Below are 21,137 nucleotides of genomic sequence, written 5' to 3'. Positions count from 1 at the left end.
TTTCAACCCTAAACAGTGTTGTTGCTGTAATTATAAAAAGTACAGTTGGGTAGAAGGAGTCTGCCTGAAAGGACAGTCTGACAAACACCCATGGTCTACTGGGGTTAGAGGTCAGGGGTCAGAGTTGAGAGGTCATGTGACCTACCAGCTGGTCGCCCTCATCGTCATGGAACAGCAGCGGTTGTTTGAGCGGCCGTCGGACATAGGTGTGTGTGGTGGTGCCCTGGAAATAGGTGGCAGCGAACTTGGCAAACTTATACTCTGACAGGTCATCCTCCTCATCCTCAGGGAGAGGAAGAACATCATCTAAATCCTCCTCCTCAAGCTCCTTCTGGGCACGCTCCAAGTCCTACAAACAGATGCATTGTACGCGCAAACACACGCAGTTATGCACACACACAGACACACACACAAAGACACTCAGTGAACGATTTGAACGTAGCCCAGAGCAGATTGTGTTAACTGTAGCAGTCTGTCTGTCCACCAGGTGGCGACCTTCTCACCGCAAACCCAGCTGGTGGTGCTCCCTCCTGGCCAGGGAAGGAGTTTGTTGTTCCCAGAAAGCCGAACATCTTATCCACCATGTCAGAGTCGTTCACCGGCTCATGTCTGGCTTTCTCCATCTGCTCCACCATCTCCTTCTTCTTCCGCACCTCCTCCCTCTCTCTCTTCTCCCTCTCCATGTCCTCCTTTGCTAGCTGGGCCAGTCTCTCCTGGTGGTTACGCTCTGCTTCTACCTACAGAAGACTGGGTGTTAATAGGTGTGTGTGTGGGTGTATGTGTGTGTGTGTGTGTGTGTGTGTGTGTGTGTGTGTGTGTGTGTGTGTCGTGCCCCCTCAGATTTGTCCTAAAAACAATTGTTGTTTTTCTGTAATACTACTAGCCAGCTAGTAATTTTATGATGAAGCCATTTCAGGCTATCAAGTTAGAGTAGCTAGCTTGTCTAAGTATCTTAGCTGGCATGCCTGCTGGCAAGATTGGTAGACTTTAGAAAATCGAGCAATAACTAAATGTGCTCAATATTTTACCCAGATTTTAGCAAAGATGTAGAGAAGCATATTTAGTTTCTTTAAATTCAGAACCACCAGTCAGGAGGAGACAGACAGCTCAAGAGGTATGCTTAGATATGCAGAAAAATTAAAATATTTCTTTACATAGAATTAAGTATAATGATTATGACTCTAGATTGCAGGGCCTGGCCCCCCTATGGACCATCCCTAGCCATCCTCACGTACTTTGTGCCCCCTCCGATTTTTGGGGTGCATGACGCCCGTATGTGTGTGTGTTCCAGACCTTGGCCTTCTTAGCGCTCATCTGGTTCCTCAGTTTCTCCTCCTCAGCCAGACACAGCTTCTCTGCCTCCAACCTCCTCCGATACTGAGAGAGAGAGGGAGGAAACAGAGGGAGAGAGAGGTAGAGAGAGAACGAGAAAAATAGTGCGCGAGAGAATGAGAGAAAGGGTTAGGATGAGAGAGTGAGAGGGACTGAGGCTTTCTTTCAGTCTGCACTGCGTGTGTCTGTCTCTTTCTCACCTCTCCCTTCAGCCTCTTGTAGAGGCGTCGTGCGATCATGCCCCGTGTGTGAGCCTGGATGGTGATGACGGCCCATAGGCGGTGTCTGAAGGCCCTTCTGACCATACAGCCTCTACACCTGGCCTGCAGACCCATCACCCTCTGTCTGGCCACGTGGTACATTACGTACAGCCGCCTGGAGCGATACAACGCCTGCAGTCTGGCGAAACCTGCCCGCATCTAGGAGAAGGAGGGGAGGGGAGGAGAAGGAGGGGAGGAGGGGGAGGAGGAGAGGACATGGAGGAGAAATTGTAATTTGATTAATGATACAAGGAACAGTTCAAGTGATCAAGTTTTTAAAACTCACAGCTCCATAGTTCTTGCGACAGTGGTATCCTCGCCACGTCTTCTGGATCATCATTGCCGACTTCCTCATCTTCAGGAAGTTGGACCTGTTGAGACCAAGTGACTCGATTGTTAACTCAAAGCTCGTTACTATGACTAGTCTCAACTAGTTGCTTTGCCAACAGTCTAAACTGGTTGTTAGGACTACAGTCTCACCGGGTTGTTATGACTACGGCCTCACCTGTCCTTGTAGCCTCGTACAACCTTCTGGATAAGGATGACCTTGTCCGTGATGGCCTTGTCTCTCTCGATCTCCAACAGCATGTCATGGTGGTCCTTAATAAACACACACACACACACACACACACACACACACACACACACACACACACACACACACACACACACACACACACACACACACACACACACACACACACACACACACACACACACACACACACACACACACACACACACAAACCAGATGTGATCATCAATAGATTCAAAACAGACATTCTAAAGACTCTCTGGTTTATTTTCATGACATCCCTCACATCTGTCCATTTCCTGTCCTCCTCTGATCTGTCTGTTTCCTGTAGGGAAGTGTGGGCACTGCCCTCGCTGACCTGGCTTCACTTCACTGATTTTACTCCTGTTTTACTTCCTGTCTGACCAGCTGGTCACTCTGATAACGACCTCAGCTATGATAACCATCACCGTGGCAACCAGCCCACCACTGACCACTGACCCCACTCCTAGTGCTGTCCCCGTTTTTCTGTCAACAGAGGCACAACTGTGGTTGAGTTCCAAACTGCATAGCAAATTTCTCTCCCTGTTACTAAGACAGGGTATTGTAGACAACTTGCATATTTCAGATTAAAAAACCCTATCCAAAAATGTAGAGCTTCTCCCAAATGGAACCCTTTTCCCTATATAGTGCACTACTTTTGACCATTTACATGTTTTATTTTAATATTTTTGTCCTTTAGCAGATGTTCTTATCCAGAGCAATTTATAGGAGGAAGTTAAGTGCCTTGCTCAAGGGCACATCAGCAGATTTTTCACCTAGTTGGCGCGAGAATTCGAACCAGCGATCTTTCGTTTACTGGTCCAACGGTCTTAACCGCTAGGCTACCTGCCGCCCACACAGAGACCAGGCACCCTAATAAGATGCCATTTGGGACTCAGCCCAGGAGTTAGTTACCTTGAGGAAGATCTTGGTCTTTCCCATCTGCCAATCATCATCTCTCCCCAGAACAACTTCCGCTATACGCTGACAAGTTCCCCTCAGGTCCTCCTATACATATATATATATATACACACACACACACACACACACACACACACACACACACACACACACACACACACACACACACACACACACACACACACACACACACACACCGAGATCGGACATCAGTGGGCAAGTAACCATTGACAACGGTCACTGACAAGGCAAGCTTTGTCGAAGACTGATCAAAATCAAAACACGTTGTCTTTTTAAATAAATAAGAGCACCATGCATTGAAAAAACGTTGTTTTTGCCATCAGTTTGGGAGATACCATCATCTTTTCTTTTTTGGACTACATGACTTTACCCAGATGAGCACCCCCATAGAAGGCTTTTAGTATAACTGGCACATCTAAACTCTAACAGTCACGTACCTGTTTGTATGCAGGTTTGACTCCTGGCATGAGGACTCTGTAGCGGTCCACAAACTCAACAAATGTGTATCTGATTGGATAACCAGCTCTGCGTATACGAATGGTCTCCATCATGCCTGAATACCTCAGCTGACGAACACAGAGCTCCCTGTCAAACAGCTGGGAGAGATAACAGACAAACACACAGAGACAGACGCACATACAACAATTACATTTTTACACAAAAACACACACACACATAAATACACGCAGACACACACATGCTCACCATGGGTTTCTTGTACTCATTGGGTTTAATGCAGCGTACGAAGAAGGGCTGACACACACTCAGAGTCCTCATCAGCAGTTCCAGAGAACGCTTGAACTGACTGCTCAGAGTAGGAGAGCGCTTCCTGGTCTCCACCCCCTATAACCACACACACACACAAACACATACAGACACACATCAACATGGGTTAGTAACAATGGATTCTATCCCTTTTCCTCTCTCTCTCACTCTTCTTTTTCCACTCTCTCTGTCGCTCTGTTAAGTTCCTGTTAATTCCCTCTACAGGAAACCTGGCTAAATGTAGCTCATATTGTGACAGATATATTTTCACAGTGTTTAAAATGTTCTACACGTCTCAATGTAAATAAAAGGTTAGAGGTTAGAACTGTTTTAAAGTAATGCCAACAACAGTTCCATCAAAGCTATTGTTCTTTAAAACTCAATGTCTAAATACACTGAGTGTACAAAACATTAAGGATACCTTCCTAATATTGAGATGCACACCCCTTTTGCCCTCAGAACAGCCTCAATTTGTCGGGAAAGCAAGCTCATGCAAGAGAGGGGACGCCCACTTATACAGACAAGAACCTTGACCATTTTTGTCAATGGTAAATGGCGAATATGCGACATCTTCATTATCCACCATCTTTGCAGAGGTGAGAGAGAACCAGGAAGTAGACAGGAAGGGATGTCCCCAAAACATGGCCACCAAGTTTATGGACAGAGAGAGAGAGAGTTGCAACCTGGGCTCCACTGAACGATGGACGATATGTCTGCTATACACAGCCAGCGGATAGAGGCAGGGAGGGAGGGAGGTGGGGAGGAGTGGAGGGAGGGAGGTGGGGAGGAGTGGAGGGAGGGAGGGAGGGAGGTGGGAGAGGAGTGGAGGCAGGGAGGGAGGTGGGGAGGAGTGGAGGCAGGGAGGGAGGTGGGGAGGAGTGGAGGCAGGGAGGGAGGTGGGGAGGAGTGGAGGCAGGGAGGGAGGGAGGGAGGAGGGGAAGGAGATTATTCCTCCTCTTTTCTTCTTTTACCTTCAGAGGAGTGTCAGGTTGGCCCATATTATCACCCGGCAAGAAGCCAACCAGAGACCAAGGCAGACATAAATGTGTGTGTATGCACGTATGATACACAGACACTCAGACACTAACACACACAGACACACACATAGACAAGCAGATACAAACACACACAGACACACAGACACACACACAGACACGCAGATACAAACACACACAGACAAGCAGATACAAACACACACAGACACACAGACACACACACAGACACGCAGATACAAACACACACAGACACACAGACACACAGATACAAACACACAGACACACAGACACACAGACACACAGACACACACACAGACACGCAGATACAAACACACACAGACACACAGACACACACACAGACACGCAGATACAAACACACAGACACACAGACACACAGACACACAGATACAAACACACACAGACACACAGACACACAGATACAAACACACACAGATACAAACACACACAGACAAGCAGATACAAACACACACACAGACACACAGACACACAGACACACACACAGACACACAGATACAAACACACACAGACACACACACAGACATGCAGATACAAACACACACACAGATACAAACACACACACAGATACAAACACACACAGACACACACACAGACATGCAGATACAAACACACACACAGATACAAACACACACAGACACACACACAGACACACAGATACAAACACACACAGACACACAGACACACACACAGACATGCAGATACAAACACACACACAGATACAAACACACACAGACACACAGACACGCAGATACAAACACACACACAGATACAAACACACACACAGATACAAACACACACATACACACACACACACACACACACATAGACACGCAGATACACACACACAGACAGACAGAGGAAAGACAGAGTAATGTTAGCATCTTGCCACACATTACTGAAGAGACAGATGGAGAAGAAGAGTGCAAGCAACATGCCATGCAGAGAAAACCCTATTCCATATTTAACTTCTGACCAGAGCCCTATGTGCACTATAAGGGAATAGAGTGCCATTTGGGATGCAAACCATGAGACAACCAGAACAGACACAGCCGTCTGTCTGGAACGCTTCATGATGACCACTCAGAGAAACTAGCCAACAGGTAATGAGTGATCTGTGATATCATCAAGGTGTAGAGAGGAGTGGTTGGTTGAGTGACTGTGTGGTTGCTAGGGCGAAGGGTTGCTTGGGTGACGGAGGGTGCATTACCATGGCAACATCGGCCTGGAAGATCTGCTTGATGAACTTGTTCCTGGAGGAGTGAACCAGCTGGATGATGTCACCGTGCAGGGTGTCTCTGTTCTTCTCCAAGAAACCTATTATTGATAAGGCTGTTAGTTATTGGTTATTGATAAGGCTCTTGGTTATTGTTATTGATAAGGCTATTAGTTATTGGTTATTGATAAGGCTATTAGTTATTGGTTATTGATAAGGCTCTTGGTTATTGTTATTGATAAGGCTATTAGTTATTGGTTATGGATAGGGCTATTAGTTATTGGTTATTGATAAGGCTATTACTTATTGGTTATTGATAAGGCTATTAGTTATTGGTTATTGATAAGGCTATTACTTATTGGTTATTGATAAGGCTATTAGTTATTGGTTATTGATAAGGCTCTTGGTTATTGGTTATTGATAAGGCTCTTGGTTATTGGTTATTGATAAGGCTATTAGTTATTGGTTATTGATAGGGCTATTAGTTATTGGTTATTGATAGGGCTATTGGTTATTGGTTATTGATAAGGCTATTAGTTATTGGTTATTGATAGGGCTATTGGTTATTGGTTATTGATAGGGCTATTAGTTATTGGTTATTGATAAGGCTCTTGGCTATTGGTTATTGATAAGGCTATTAGTTATTGGTAATGGATAAGACTTTTGGTTGTTGGTTATTGATAAGTCTATTAGTTATTGGTTATTGATAAGTCTCTTGGTTATTTGCACACCAGTATCACTACTTACACACCATCATTTGCTCATCATCATCTGCTCATCTATCACTCCAGTGTTAATCTGCTAAATAGTAATTACTTTGCTACTATGGCCTATTTATTGCAATACCTCCTCATGCCTTTTGCACACACTGTATATAGACTTTATTTTTTCTATTGTGCTATTGACTGTACGCTTGTTTATTCCATGTAACTCTGTGTTGTTGTTTCTGTTGCACTGCTTTGCTTTATCTTGGCCAGGTCGCAGTTGTAAATGAGAACTTGTTCTCAACTAGCTTACCTGGTTAAATAAAGGTGAAATAAAAAAATAAAAAAATACAAATTGGTTATTGAGAAGGCTCTTGGTTATTGATACGGCTATTGGTTATTGGTTATTAATACAGATATTGGTTATTGGTTATTGACAAGGCTCTTGGTTATTGATACAGATATTGGTTATTGGTTATTGGTTATTGATAAGGCTCTTGGTTATTGATACAGATATTGGTTATTGGTTATTGATAAGGCTCTTGGTTATTGGTTATTGACAAGGCTCTTGGTTATTGATACAGATATTGGTTATTGGTTATTGATAAGGCTCATGGTTATTGATAAGACTCTTGGTTATTGGTTATTGATAAGGCTCATGGTTATTGATAAGGCTCTTGGTTATTGGTTATTTATAAGGCTATTGGTTATTAGGACATTGGGTCTAGTGTGTCCTATCCTCTATTAGTCCTGAGAAGTACTCTTTACAGTGACTTTTTCATTGAGGGAGGTCATTACAAAACCAAAGCATGTTGGTTTTAACATTAAATAAGCATTTTATCAATTTCCAATGTCCTCCGAGAGTTGATGATTTTGGTCATCATGTTGTATATGATAATCAGTCAGCATGGGATAATCATGTTGCCATAATGTTGTCACGTACCTCGTGTCTCGTAGTAAACCACCCCAGCAAAGTGCTGGATGCCAAACTGGGTCTCATGATTGTTCTTAGGAGGAATGTAGTTGGTGTTCAACTTATGCTGAGAGTTCAACTTATTCAACATAGTAGTGTCTGTACCCTGAGACAGGGGGTGGGGGGGTGGGGGGGGTTGGGGGGGTGGATGAGAGGGATGAGTTAGGGAGATATGATCTAACTAAGTGCCCTGGGAACTGACAGAGTAGGTTTTCACAAATATTTGCTTAGATATTTGCTGTATCCATGTCTCCCTCTCTCCTCTTCTTTCTACGTTAGGGAACTTCAGATGTAGCATCTTAATTTGACCCAGTTTGCTACAGCAGGAAAATAGTCCTGCATCAACAGGAAATGTGAATTATTATGTGGATTATAATAAAAAAAAATATTTGTATATTTATTTTATATATTTTTTATTATTTTACTTCTCCCCAATTGGTAGTTACAGTCTTGTCTCATTGCTGCAACTCCCATACAGACTCAGAAGAGGTGAAGGTCTAGAGCCACGCGTCCTCCGAAACACAACCCAACCAAGCCGCACTGCTTCTTGACACGATGCACATCCAACCCGGAAGCCAGCCGCACCAATGTGTCAGAGGAAACACCGTACACCTGGCGACGGAATCAGCGTTCACTGTGTCCGGCCCGCTACAGGAGTCGCTAGTGTGCGATGGGACAAGGACATCCCTGCCGGCCAAACCCTCCCATAACCCGAACGATTCCCCATGGGTCTCCCGGTCACGAACCCAGAATCTCTAGTGGAACAGCTAGCACTGTGATGCAGTGCTTTAGACCACTGCGCCACTCGGGTGGCCATGTGCATTAAAATTAATGGGCATTTTTTGTTGCTGTTGATACATTTTTCGTAAGGGAAAATCAGGTCTGAAATTTGTAAGTGGAAATTACAAACTTCAGAAGCCTTTTTAAAACTCAAATACACTACAAATTTGACATTTCCTTCATTGCAGGAAAGTTTCCTGCAACAGGATGATCAAATTAAGATCCTACATCTGTATATGTACCGTATCTATCTATAATGCAGTTACATTGGGGAAATTGCTCTCTTCGTCTATGAGGTTTATGATAATCAAGGGTTTGATAGCGATAATGTTTCTCGTCCCTCTCTCGCCCACCCCCTATCCTCCTCTACCTCGAGGTTATACTATCATCAATACCTTGGGGAACTTGCTCTCCTCGTCTATGAGGCTGATGATGTTCATGGGTTTGATAGCGATCATGTCCAGGGCATCCTGGTTGTCTGTGAACTCGATGTGTTGCCAGTTGATGTGTTCCAGGTTGTATTGCTCCTGCTCCAGTTTGAACACATGCCTCACAAAGAACTGCTGCAGGTTCTCATTGGCAAAATTAATACACAGCTGCTCAAAACTGTTGATAGGGAGAGACACATACACACACATTTCTGGTATTTTATTAGGATCCCCATTAGCTGTTACAAAAGCAGCAGCTACTCTTCCTGGGGTCCACAAAAAACATGAAACATGACATAATATGGAACATTAATAGACAAGAACAGCTTAAGGACAGAACTACATACATGTTTTAAAAAGGCACACGTAGCCTACTGTCACGTCCTGACCAGTATAGAGGATATTTTGTTATTGTAGTTTGGTCCGGACGTGGCAGAGGTTAGTTTATTTATGTATTACGGGGTTTGTTGGTCACTGGTTTATGTTTGTATTTCTATGGGTATGTTCTAGGTTAGTTTTTCTATGTGTAGGTTGGGTGCTGGACTCTCAATTGGAGGCAGGTGTTTCTAGTTGCCTCTGATTGGGAGTCCTATAAGTAGGTGTGTGTTTCTGTTTGTCACTTGTGGGTAGTTGTTTGAGAGCACTGCTTTTTGTTGAGCCTGCGTCTCTGTTCCTGTCGTTAGTTTGTTTATTGTTTTTCCGTGGTGTTCTCATTGTTATAATAAATATGTTGAGCACGCAACCCGCTGCGCCTTGGTCCCATTCTCTCTTCCACGACAGCTGTGACACCTACATATCAATACATACACACAAACTATCTAGGTCAAATAGGGGAGAGGCGTTGTGCCGTGAGGTGTTGCTTCATCTGTTTTTTGAAACCAGGTTTGCTGTTTATTTAAGCAATATGAGATGGAACAGAGTTCCATGCAATAATGGCTCTATATAATACAGTACGCTTTCTTGAATATGTTCTGGATTTGGGGACTGTGAAAAGACCCCTGGTGGCTTGTCTGGTGGGGTAAGTGTGTGTGTCAGAGCTGTGTGTAAGTTGACTATGCAGACAATTTGGGATTTTCAACAGATTAATGTTTCTTATATGAACGCAGGGCAGGAAAACCGACACAAACTGCGGTGTTCAGGTGTGTGTGTGTGTGTGTGTGTGTGTGTGTGTGTGTGTGTGTGTGTGTGTGTGTGTGTGTGTGTGTGTGTGTGTGTGTGTGTACCTGTTGATGGTGAAGTTTTCGAAGCCAAAGATGTCTAGTAGTCCTATGGAGCGTCTGAGGGCTTTGGGCTCGTTGGACGGAGGCTTGTAGATCGCTGCATTGATCTTCTCTACAATCCACACAAACAGACGACCGTAGATCCCCTACACACACAATGCACGCACACACACAATATACATATGCTAGGGAGTGTGTGAAAAAGTGTGTCACCAGAGAGCATGTTAATGTGTGTGTGTGTGTGTGTGTGTGTGTGTGTGTGTGTGTGTGTGTGTGTGTGTGTGTGTGTGTGTGTGTGTGTGTGTGTGTGTGTGTGTGTGTGTGTGTGTGTGTTACCTTGACGAAGGCATCCCGTACATCCAGAGCCTGCTCTATACTGAGGGGAGTGGAGACTGTTTCTCCTCTAGTGATCAGAGTCCTACTGGTCAGACAGTTCATCAGGTCTTTACAGTTCACCTACACACACACACATACACACACACACGCACGCGTGAACGCACATAAGCAGGCAGGCGGGCGCGTGCACACACAAGTGTACACACACACACACACACACACACACACACACACACACACACACACACACACACACACACACACACACACACACACACACACACAGCAACATTAAGTCAGAAAACACACTTCTTTCACACCATCAACCAATGTCGACAACAGTCCAAGTTTGTGTGTTTCACCAGTTTGCCACTAGGTGGTGCTCACTGCCGTGTTATTCACTAAACACTGTTAGCCCTCCCTCCCTCCCTCCCTCCCTCCCTCCCTCCCTCCCTCCCTCCCTCCCTCCCTCCCTCCCTCCCTCCCTCCCTCCCTCCCTCCCTCCCTCCCTCCCTCCCTCCCTCCCTCCCTCCCTCCCTCCCTCCCTCCTCCTCTGCTCTCCCTCCCTCCTCCTCCTCCTCCCCTCCCCTCCCTCCCTCCCTCCCTCCTCCTCCGCTCTCCCTCCCTCCCTCCCTCCATCTCCCTCCCTGTCTTTCCCTCCACCTCCCTCTCCCTCCCGCAGTGGTCTAGGACTCACCTGTAGTTCTCCAGCAGCTGTGACATAACTAGTTCAGGTTACTGCTGTACAACCACTCAGTGGATAGAGTAGGTGCGTGTATGTACGGTAGGTTTATGGGTACAGTGTGTGTGTGAGTGTGTTACCTCCAGCAGTGTAGCAGCAGAAGTCAGGTCTACGCTGTGGACCACCTCACAGGCATCCAGGTTGTCATAAGTACGAGCTAGGGGTCAGAGGTCAGAGGTTGGAGGTAGGTGACAGTGAAGTCAGTATGATGTCATTCAAATATGTATGTCTGTGTGTGTATGTGTGAGTACCTATTACCTTCATAACGCAGGTTCCCCATATGTAGTATAGAGGCCAATAGTTTGGAGATCATCCAATTCTCAGTGTCAGAGAACATCAACACCTTCATGGCTGATTGGATGTTTGAATACTCCTTCATATCATCACGACCATCACACACAGTACACTTCCCCTGGAGGAGAGGAGAGGAGAGGAGAGGAGAGGAGAGGAGAGGAGAGGAGAGGAGAGGAGAGGAGAGGAGAGGAGAGGAGAGGAGAGGAGAGGAGAACTTTAGTTTAATTATATTTTTTCACTACTGTTATAATAGCGTTGTTAAAGTGTGAGCTAAGTGGTGTCCTACTATAGTAAGGTAACTGTAGTCTGTGGCTTTCCCTAGTCCCAGTTTCTTCTTCTGGTCTGAAGGCATGCCCTTCAACATACAGTAGAAGATATGGTAGTTCCTCTCATCACGAGCCTGCAGAAAGAGAGGGGGGATAAATAGAGATGACACGATAGTGACCAAAATAATACAGCTCGTAGACTGTATCACAGGATATAGGACAGTTGCTGACTTCAGCTAGCTAACACTGCCTGTTCCAAAACGTTTTGCTTCGTTTTGCTATGGTGTGCACTAATGAATCCAATCCTGTCTGCAGACCCTATAACCCCGTCCCCTGAATCCACACCTGTCTGCAGACTCTATAACCCCGTCCCCTGAATCCATACCTGTCTGCAGACTCTATAACCCCGTCCCCTGAATCCATACCTGTCTGCAGACCCTATAACCCCATCCCCTGAATCCATACCTGTCTGCAGACTCTATAACCCCGTCCCCTGAATCCATACCTGTCTGCAGACCCTATAACCCCGTCCCCTGAATCCATACCTGTCTGCAGACTCTATAACCCCGTCCCCTGAATCCATACCTGTCTGCAGACTCTATAACCCCGTCCCCTGAATCCATACCTGTCTGCAGACTCTATAACCCCGTCCCCTGAATCCATACCTGTCTGCAGACCCTATAACCCCGTCCCCTGAATCCATACCTGTCTGCAGACCCTATAACCCCGTCCCCTGAATCCATACCTGTCTGCAGACTCTATAACCCCATCCCCTGAATCCATACCTGTCTGCAGACCCTATAACCCCGTCCCCTGAATCCATACCTGTCTGCAGACTCTATAACCCCGTCCCCTGAATCCATACCTGTCTGCAGACTCTATAACCCCGTCCCCTGAATCCATACCTGTCTGCAGACTCTATAACCCCGTCCCCTGAATCCATACCTGTCTGCAGACCCTATAACCCCGTCCCCTGAATCCATACCTGTCTGCAGACTCTATAACCCCGTCCCCTGAATCCATACCTGTCTGCAGACTCTATAACCCCATCCCCTGAATCCATACCTGTCTGCAGACTCTATAACCCCGTCCCCTGAATCCATACCTGTCTGCAGACTCTATAACCCCGTCCCCTGAATCCATACCTGTCTGCAGACTCGTGACTTCTCCAGCAGGTACTGTTCTATCTTGGCCCCCTCTATGGCTCCTCTCTTGTTGAAGTGGATGTCGATGTATTTCCCGAAGCGGCTAGAGTTATCATTACGGATCGTCTTAGCGTTGCCAAACGCTGCGGACAGACAACACAAAGCTCTCAACACTCACAACTAGAACTACTATAGGGTTTATTATTGTGTACGTGTGTGTGTGTGTCCTACCCTCCAGTATAGGATTAGCCTCCAGGACCTGTTGTTCTATCCAGGAGTGTTGTCCACTGATGGCTGCTAGGAACTGGAGGATCAGCTTGGTGCTCTCGGTCTTCCCTGCTCCAGACTCACCACTGAGAACACACACATCAAATTAGATCCGACTTGGCGCTCTCACGCGCTTCTAAGAACACACACCCACCCAGACACACACACCTAGACACACACACCCCTCTCCCGCTCACACACCTGATGATGCAGCACTGGTCTCTGTTGTTTCTCTGCATGTTGAAGTAACAGTTATCTGCGATAGCAAAGATGTGTGGAGGCATCTCTCCAATCTTCTTATTGGTGTACAGACGGATCTGGTCAGCTGTGTAGATGGGCAGCACCTGATAGGGGTTTACTGCCACCAGGATGGAGCCTGTATACGTCTGGAGGGCATGGGGGTAGAGGGCAAAGGGCAAGGTAGGACACCAAATCAAAGATCCTACAAATGGAAAGCGAAGATGGGTCATGCAGTGCTGTGCAGTGCTGCAGTAGAGATGAGATGCACGTTAGTCCATCAACTCTGCATTCTGTGATCAGTTTAAATGGACAGACACACAGGCACATTGCAGCAGGACAGTAGTACTTTATAGTTGGCCATTCTCATTCACCTGCCACATGAAAATGAGGGGAGGATGAAGTCTGTGTGTACGTGTGTGTTGGGAGCAGAGGTGACGTGGGGTTCATCTCTCAAAAGGTGCAGTCAGTGACAACTGAGTATCAGTAACGGTCACTGGAGCCCGGACAGCCATGAGTAAAACTAGTAGCTCATACGAACACTAACACATGCACTAACACATGCACTCATACACCCACACACCCAGACAGACAGACACACACACTGGTGGTGAGTATGTCAGGCAGCCATGCATGATGCCCCTGTACTTACTCTCCCACCACAGTTAGTCTACAGAAAGGAAGGAGGAGAGAAAACGAGAAAGAGAGAGAGGGGGAAGGAGGAAGAGGAAGGACAAAGAGTGAGGGAGGTAGAAGGGAGAGAAACAGAGGAAATCAAGGCAAAAGCACAGGTTGACTGAGAGCAGGAGAGACTCAAACAGATAGAGGGAAGGAAGAAGGAAATGAAGGAGAGAGAGAGAGAGAGAGAGAGAGAGATAAAGAGAGAGAGAGAGAGAACAGAGAACAAAAAGAACAGAGACCTCTGGGCGGGCCTCAAACTGGGTTCTGGGTGACCGCTACAGATCCTAGCAGTAGTTGTATAGTAGTAGTACTGCAGTAGTAGTATAGTAATAGTATAGTAGTAGTACAGTATTAGTACTCACATATATATAGTGTTCCCTATATCGTATGAGCAGGTTGTATTACAATAGTAGTATAGTATGGTAGTAGTACAGAAGTAGCACTCACATATATAAGGTGTTCCCTATATTGTATGAGCAGGTTGTAGTACTTTGGTACTATAAAAGCAGTACAGTAGTACTACTTACATATATAAGGTGTTCTATATATCGTTTAAGCAGGTTGCGGAGGATACCGGCCTCGTTGAGGTCTCCCAGGCGGATCATGTCATCCACCCCGTGGATGGAGGTGGGGTGCATGGGCTTAATGTTGGTTGCATTCTGGGGGGATATCCAATGCTCCTGGAGAAAGAAGGGGCTGTTTGTGTCGGCCTGGAACAAATGCCTGCATCATTTTAGCCACCACAAATGAGTATTTTGTGTGAAAGTTGAGAGAATGCTGTGTAAATTATTGTGTAAATGTTGTAGAAATGTATTGTGTGGATGTTTGAGACTCACATTCCCCTCATCATCCAGAACTTGTATCTGTCCAGAGTCACAGAGTTTGACCACGGCTCCGATGGGGACCACAAACTCCCGGCCCGCCTTCAGGTCCAACCACACATAGTCCCCCTGGGAGAGGAGATACACAACAACCCCTCAAACCAACACAATACATGGGTTGCGTCCTAAATGGCACCGTACTCCCTATACAGAGCACTTGTTATGTAGGGAATAGGGCACCATTTGGAACGGAGCTAGTATATTTACATGTCCACATATCGAGAGAGAGAGAGAGAGAGAGAGAGAGAGAGAGAGAGAGAGAGAGAGAGAGAGAGAGAGAGAGAGAGAGAGAGATGAGAGAGAGAGCGAGCAAAGTATTATTAAATCAGAAGGTGTATAGCAGACATATAAGAGGTGGGGATATGGTTGATAGAGATGACGTCCTAGAGCAGTACTGACATGATTCAGTGTCTTAATCAATATTATACAATGACATCATCAGTGTCACACACACACACAGCTGTGCATCAGGCCTAACAACAGCCCTTAGTGATGTATTATTTACAGTATACCTCTGCCTCTTGTACCTGATTGCTTTTCATATACGGTGAGGGAAACAAGTATTTGATCCCCTGCTGATTTTGTACGTTTGCCCACTGACAAAGAAATGATCAGTCTATCATTTTAATGATAGGTTTATTTGAACAGTGAGAGACAGAATAACAACAACAAAATCCAGAAAAACGCATGTCAAAAATGTTATAAATTGATTTGCATTTTAATGAGGGAAATAAGTATTTGGCCCCCTCTCAATCAGAAAGATTTCTGGCTCCCAGGTGTCTTTTATACAGGTAACGAGCTGAGATTAGGAGCACACTCTTAAAGGGATTGCTCCTAATCTCAGTTTGTTACCTGTATAAAAGACACCTGTCCACAGAAGCAATCAATCAGATTCCAAACTCTCCACCATGGCCAAGACCAAAGAGCTCTCCAAGGATGTCAGGGACAAGATTGTAGACCTACACAAGGCTGGAATGAGCTACAAGACCATCACCAAGCAGCTTGGTGAGAAGGTGACAACATTTGGTGCGATTATTCGCAAATGGAAGAAACACAAAAGAACTGTCAATCTCCCTCGGCCTGGGGCTCCATGCAAGATCTCACCTCGTAGAGTTGCAATGATCATGAGAACGGTGAGGAATCAGCCCAGAACTACACGGGGGGATCTTGTCAATGATCTCAAGGCAGCTGGGACCATAGTCACCAAGAAAACAATTGGTAACGCACTACGCCGTGAAGGACTGAAATCCTGCAGCACCCACAAGGTCCCCCTGCTCAAGAAAGCACATATACATGCCCGTCTGAAGTTTGCCAATGAACATCTGAATGATTCAAAGGACAACTGGTTGAAAATGTTGTGGTCAGATGAGACCAAAATGGAGCTCTTTGGCATCAACTCAACTCGCCGTGTTTGGAGGAGGAGGAATGCTGCCTATGACCCCAAGAACACCATCCCCAACGTCAAACATGGAGGTGGAAACATTATGCTTTGCGGGGTGTTTTTCTGCTAAGGGGACAGGACAACTTCACCGCATCAAAGGGACGATGGACGGGGCCATGTACCGTCAAATCTTGGGTGAGAACCTCCTTCCCTCAGCCAGGGATTGAAAATGGGTCGTGGATGGGTATTCCAGCATGACAATGACCCAAAACACACGGCCAAGGCAACAAAGGAGTGGCTCAGGAAGAAGCACATTAAGGTCCTGGAGTGGCCTAGCCAGTCTCCAGACCTTAATCCCATAGAAAATCTGTGGAGGGAGCTGAAGGTTCGAGTTGCCAAACGTTAGCCTCGAAACCTTAATGACTTGGAGAAGATCTGCAAAGAGGAGTGGGACAAAATCCCTCCTGAGATGTGTGCAAACCTGGTGGCCAACTACAAGAAACGTCTGACCTCTGTGATTGCCAACAAGGGTTTTGCCACCAAGTACTAAGTCATGTTTTGCAGAGGGGTCAAATACTTATTTCTCTCATTAAAATGCAAATCATTTTATAACATTTTTGACATGCGTTTTTCTGAATTTGTTTGTTGTTATTCTGTCTCTCACTGTTCAAATAAACCTACCATTAAAATTATAGACTGATCCTTTCTTTGTCAGTGGGCAAACGTACAAAATCAGCAGGGGATCAAATACTTTTTTCCCTCACTGTACAGCACAATTAAGTGTCTAATACAATCTTTCCATTAGGGACAAATTTTATTGTTTTGTAAACATGGCTTCTATGTGGTAAACCAATTATAACACTGCCTAAGCTCCTCCGATAGAGGGAGGATTACCTGCAATCCATTCACAATACTTAACACAGTCCTACACACGCACACAGTGCTGTAGTCCTACCGGTAGCAGTGTAGAGTGCTTGAAGACAGTGTTGACGTTTCGTACAAGAGTCCATTTAGCCTGGTCTTTCTCATAAAGGTCCACATAGTCACGATGCTTGTACATCGTCACTGTTAGTCCACACACACAGACAACCCTTAATGTCTTCCACTGGCCAAACCCTAGTCCTCCAGTACTCTATTCCTCACACACATCTTCTCAAAGTCTTCCACCATCCAACCCTAATTTGCCCAGTAGTCCAATCCTCATGTCCTATACACATCCCACCAACTCCACACCAAGTGGTCGCCAACGGTAATGTGATGTCACTTCCTGTCCAGATGTGTTCTGATATCAAAGATGGTGCAATGAATATTGTCTCTGCCTCTTCCTCTCTGGTTCTAAGTTTGAGAACAGGAGCGAGTAATAATAGAAAAATAACAGTCCACTGTCCTCCCTGTCTCCGGCCAACACTGCTCCTACACAGAGTTACATACAGACTGTCTGTCTGTGGAACAGGCTCAGACCCACACAGAGGGATAAAAACAACAGCAACAAGAGAGAGAGAAGGCTGTCTGTGTGACTGTCTAGAGGACCTCCTGAGAGACACAGCTACAGGATGAAACAAGACCCCTGGGTAGCTCAACTCCTCCTCCTTCCTTCCTCTCTTTTTTCTGTTCCTCTGCTCCTGAGGAAACTGAATCTAGATACTGATGCTGTGTTTCCGTCTGCTCTCGTCTTCCTGATCCACTCACACATCACTGCTCTCTCTCTCTCTATTTCTACTCATCCCTCTCTCCCTTTTCTTCCTCTCTGTCCCTCCCCTCCTCTTTCTTTCTTTCTTTCTTTCTTTCTTTCTTTCTTTCTTTCTTTCTTTCTTTCTTTCTTTCTTTCTTTCTTTCTTTCTTTCTTTCTTTCTTTCTTTCTTTCTTTCTTTCTTTCTTTCTTTCTCTCTCACTTTCTGTCTCTCTCTCTCTCTCTACATGTCATTCCACAGCACATGTGGTCAATGGTTCTGAATACCTGCCACAGCAGTGACAGCAAGAGGAGTGGTGGAGAGAGGAATGGAGGGGAGGAGTGTTGGGTGGAGAGATGGGGAGGAGTGTTGGGTGGAGAGATAGAGAGAGGGATGGGGAGGAGTGTTGGGTGGAGAGATAGAGAGAGGGATGAAGGGGAGGAGTGTTGGGTAGAGAGATAGAGAGAGGGATGGAGGGGAGGAGTGTTGGGTGGAGAGATAGAGAGAGGGATGGAGGGGAGGAGTGTTGGGTGGAGAGATAGAGAGAGGGATGGGAGGAGTGTTGGGTGGAGAGATAGAGAGAGGGATGGGGAGGAGTGTTGGGTGGAGAGATAGAGAGAGGGATGGGGGAGGAGTGTTGGGTGGAGAGATAGAGAGAGGGATGGGAGGAGTGTTGGGTGGAGAGATAGAGAGAGGGATGGGAGGAGTGTTGGGTGGTGTCACGTCCTGGCCAGTATAAGGGTTAATTGTTATTGTAGTTTGGTCAGGACGTGGCAGGGGGTATTTGGTTCAGGGTGGTGTTTTTGTAGTAAGGGCATTTGATTTAGTATTCCGGGGTTTTTGGGCACTGTTCTTTGTTTACGTATTTCTATGTTGATCTAGCTGGTTGTATGTCTATGTTTGGTTAATTGGGGTGGACTTCCAATTGAAGGCAGCTGTGTGGTGTTGCCTTTGATTGGAAGTCCTATATTAGTTGGGTGTGTTTGTCTGTGTATTTGTGGGAGATTGTTTCTTGTTTAGCGTGAGTGAGCCTAACAGGACTGTCTGTAATTCGTGAGTTCGTTTTGTTATTTTTGTATGTTCGTTTTTTGAGTTTATTAAATGTTCAAAATGAACTATCACAACTCTGCTGCATATTGGTCCTCATTTTCCGACGATGATTTCGCCATATCGTCTGACGACGAAGAAATCCCTGACAGGTGAAGAGAGAGGGATGGGGAGGAGTGTTGGGTGGAGAGATAGAGAGAGGGATGGGGGCTGGGTGGTAACATCAGTCCCTCTGTGTGTTATATGTCTGTTTAATTAAGTAAATACCCCTCTGATAAATGACCTGGGACTGAACATTACACCACAGAACACAGCTGTCACACATGCACAATCATGCGCACGCAGGCAGACAGACACACACACACCTGTCACCAGGGCCAAAACCACTATCAGCAACCACAGTCTCAATAATTCATGAAGCCTAGCAGATCTGTTGGGTGTCTCTGTATCCCTCTCCATTCTTCTCTAGGCCTCTCTCTCTCTTTATTTCTCTCTTTCTCTTCTTCTCTCCCCGCTCTCTCTGTCATTCCTATTTGCCTTATCAGATAGGTGTGTCTTACATATAGTAGGATAGCAATAGTAATATTACTGTGGGACAATTCTATTCAGCATCAGGGTTGACTTTTTCACTAGCTTTGAGATGGACATTGTATCGATTGAAGGGGAACAGCCACAACGTCCCAAACAAACAATATAAAACACACCAAGAGACTTTTTTGAATTCTATCTTTACCAACTTAACCACAGAGCACCTGGGACCTGGGCAGCACCTGGGACCTGGGCAGCACCTGGGACCTGGGCAGCACCGGGGACCTGGGCAGCACCTGAGACCTGGGCAGCACCGGGGACCTGGGCAGCACCGGGGACCTGGGCAGCACCTGGGACTTGGGCAGCACCTGGGACCTGGGCAGCACCTGGGACCTGGGCAGCACCTGCGACCTGGGCAGCACCTGGGACCTGGGCAGCACCTGGGACCTGGGCAGCACCGGGGACCTGGGCAGCACCGGGGACCTGGGCAGCACCTGGGACCTGGGCAGCACCGGGGACCTGGGCAGCACCTGTGACCTGGGCAGCACCTGGGACCTGGGCAGCACCGGGGACCTGGGCAGCACCTGGGACCTGGGCAGCACCTGGGACCTGGGCAGCACCTGGGACAGGTATCAGGACTGGACACGGGCGCGACAGGTGACAGGGGGCTGTGTGCGGCGTGACAACGATGTAATGTCAGAGTTGACGTCACACTGTGCGGACAATCGCCATCTACTCACACGGCGCAGGTGTCCCGCTCTCTTCCCAGGATGGTAAATAATTCACTGAGAGCTGTCGCTGCGTTTATTAGAGACACATAACCACCCTACCCCTTACAGACATACGCTCCAGAGAAGACCAGGTACCATCCTGCCCCCTTGGGGTTTCCAGTAGTATTACACCACAAACCACAGCTCATTTGACTACAATGAACAGCTCCAGCATAAGAAATGACCAGATTAACATTGGTCCAAACCACTATATCTATTTTCAGGGCCTGAGCTACCAAGCCAAGAGTCACTATTTGCTTCTCAAATGGCACCCTATTCCCTAGTGTACTACTTTAGACCAGGTCCCATAGGGGCTCTAGTCAAAATTAGACCAGTGCACAGTAAAGAGAATAGGGTGCTATTTGTAACACAACCATGTTACTGGTACCCTGGGCCACAACATCCGAGTGATGTCTCAATAATAGGTGATTTACGCAGAAATGAGACCTCAGCTCATTTGCATTTAGATAGAGTCAAAGGTCACAGCAAAAGGCATTGATTGCCTGATTGAACAGACAATTGACACCAATCAACACTGGTCAAATAGCCAGCCTTCTGCTTTCTGCTTCAATTAACACTGCACATATCATCTAAAAACACTCAACAAGACATCCGACACACACTTCTTCACACACACTGTTATTGCTGGTCTAACACACACGCTCACCTCTCAATGCAGATACCA

At 46.3% G+C, this 21,137-nt stretch overlaps 1 protein-coding gene across 1 annotated transcript in view; it reads right to left on the bottom strand.

Annotated features, from left to right (window-relative positions):
- LOC106612882 (unconventional myosin-VIIa) overlaps positions 1-21,137 on the bottom strand; it is a 40,580-nt gene that overhangs the window by 13,765 nt on the left and 5,678 nt on the right. Inside the window, exons 3-24 of the mRNA XM_045724523.1 lie at positions 15,012-15,125; positions 14,703-14,855; positions 13,459-13,643; positions 13,222-13,343; positions 12,991-13,133; positions 11,866-11,979; positions 11,544-11,697; positions 11,366-11,442; positions 10,544-10,663; positions 10,211-10,353; positions 8,955-9,165; positions 7,750-7,885; positions 6,097-6,203; positions 3,796-3,933; positions 3,528-3,686; positions 3,064-3,156; positions 2,098-2,192; positions 1,879-1,963; positions 1,533-1,751; positions 1,294-1,377; positions 504-737; positions 146-349 (exon numbers count right to left, since the gene is read on the bottom strand). Coding sequence (XP_045580479.1) covers positions 146-349; positions 504-737; positions 1,294-1,377; positions 1,533-1,751; positions 1,879-1,963; positions 2,098-2,192; positions 3,064-3,156; positions 3,528-3,686; positions 3,796-3,933; positions 6,097-6,203; positions 7,750-7,885; positions 8,955-9,165; positions 10,211-10,353; positions 10,544-10,663; positions 11,366-11,442; positions 11,544-11,697; positions 11,866-11,979; positions 12,991-13,133; positions 13,222-13,343; positions 13,459-13,643; positions 14,703-14,855; positions 15,012-15,125 — 3,090 coding nt within the window. The remainder of the gene's footprint in view (positions 1-145; positions 350-503; positions 738-1,293; positions 1,378-1,532; positions 1,752-1,878; positions 1,964-2,097; positions 2,193-3,063; positions 3,157-3,527; positions 3,687-3,795; positions 3,934-6,096; positions 6,204-7,749; positions 7,886-8,954; positions 9,166-10,210; positions 10,354-10,543; positions 10,664-11,365; positions 11,443-11,543; positions 11,698-11,865; positions 11,980-12,990; positions 13,134-13,221; positions 13,344-13,458; positions 13,644-14,702; positions 14,856-15,011; positions 15,126-21,137) is intronic.

This window comes from Salmo salar, chromosome ssa09, assembly GCF_905237065.1.
Source record: "Salmo salar chromosome ssa09, Ssal_v3.1, whole genome shotgun sequence".
Lineage (NCBI taxonomy): Eukaryota > Metazoa > Chordata > Actinopteri > Salmoniformes > Salmonidae > Salmo > Salmo salar.
Note: the sequence above shows the minus strand (reverse complement) of the source record. Positions and strands in the feature narration are given on the sequence as shown.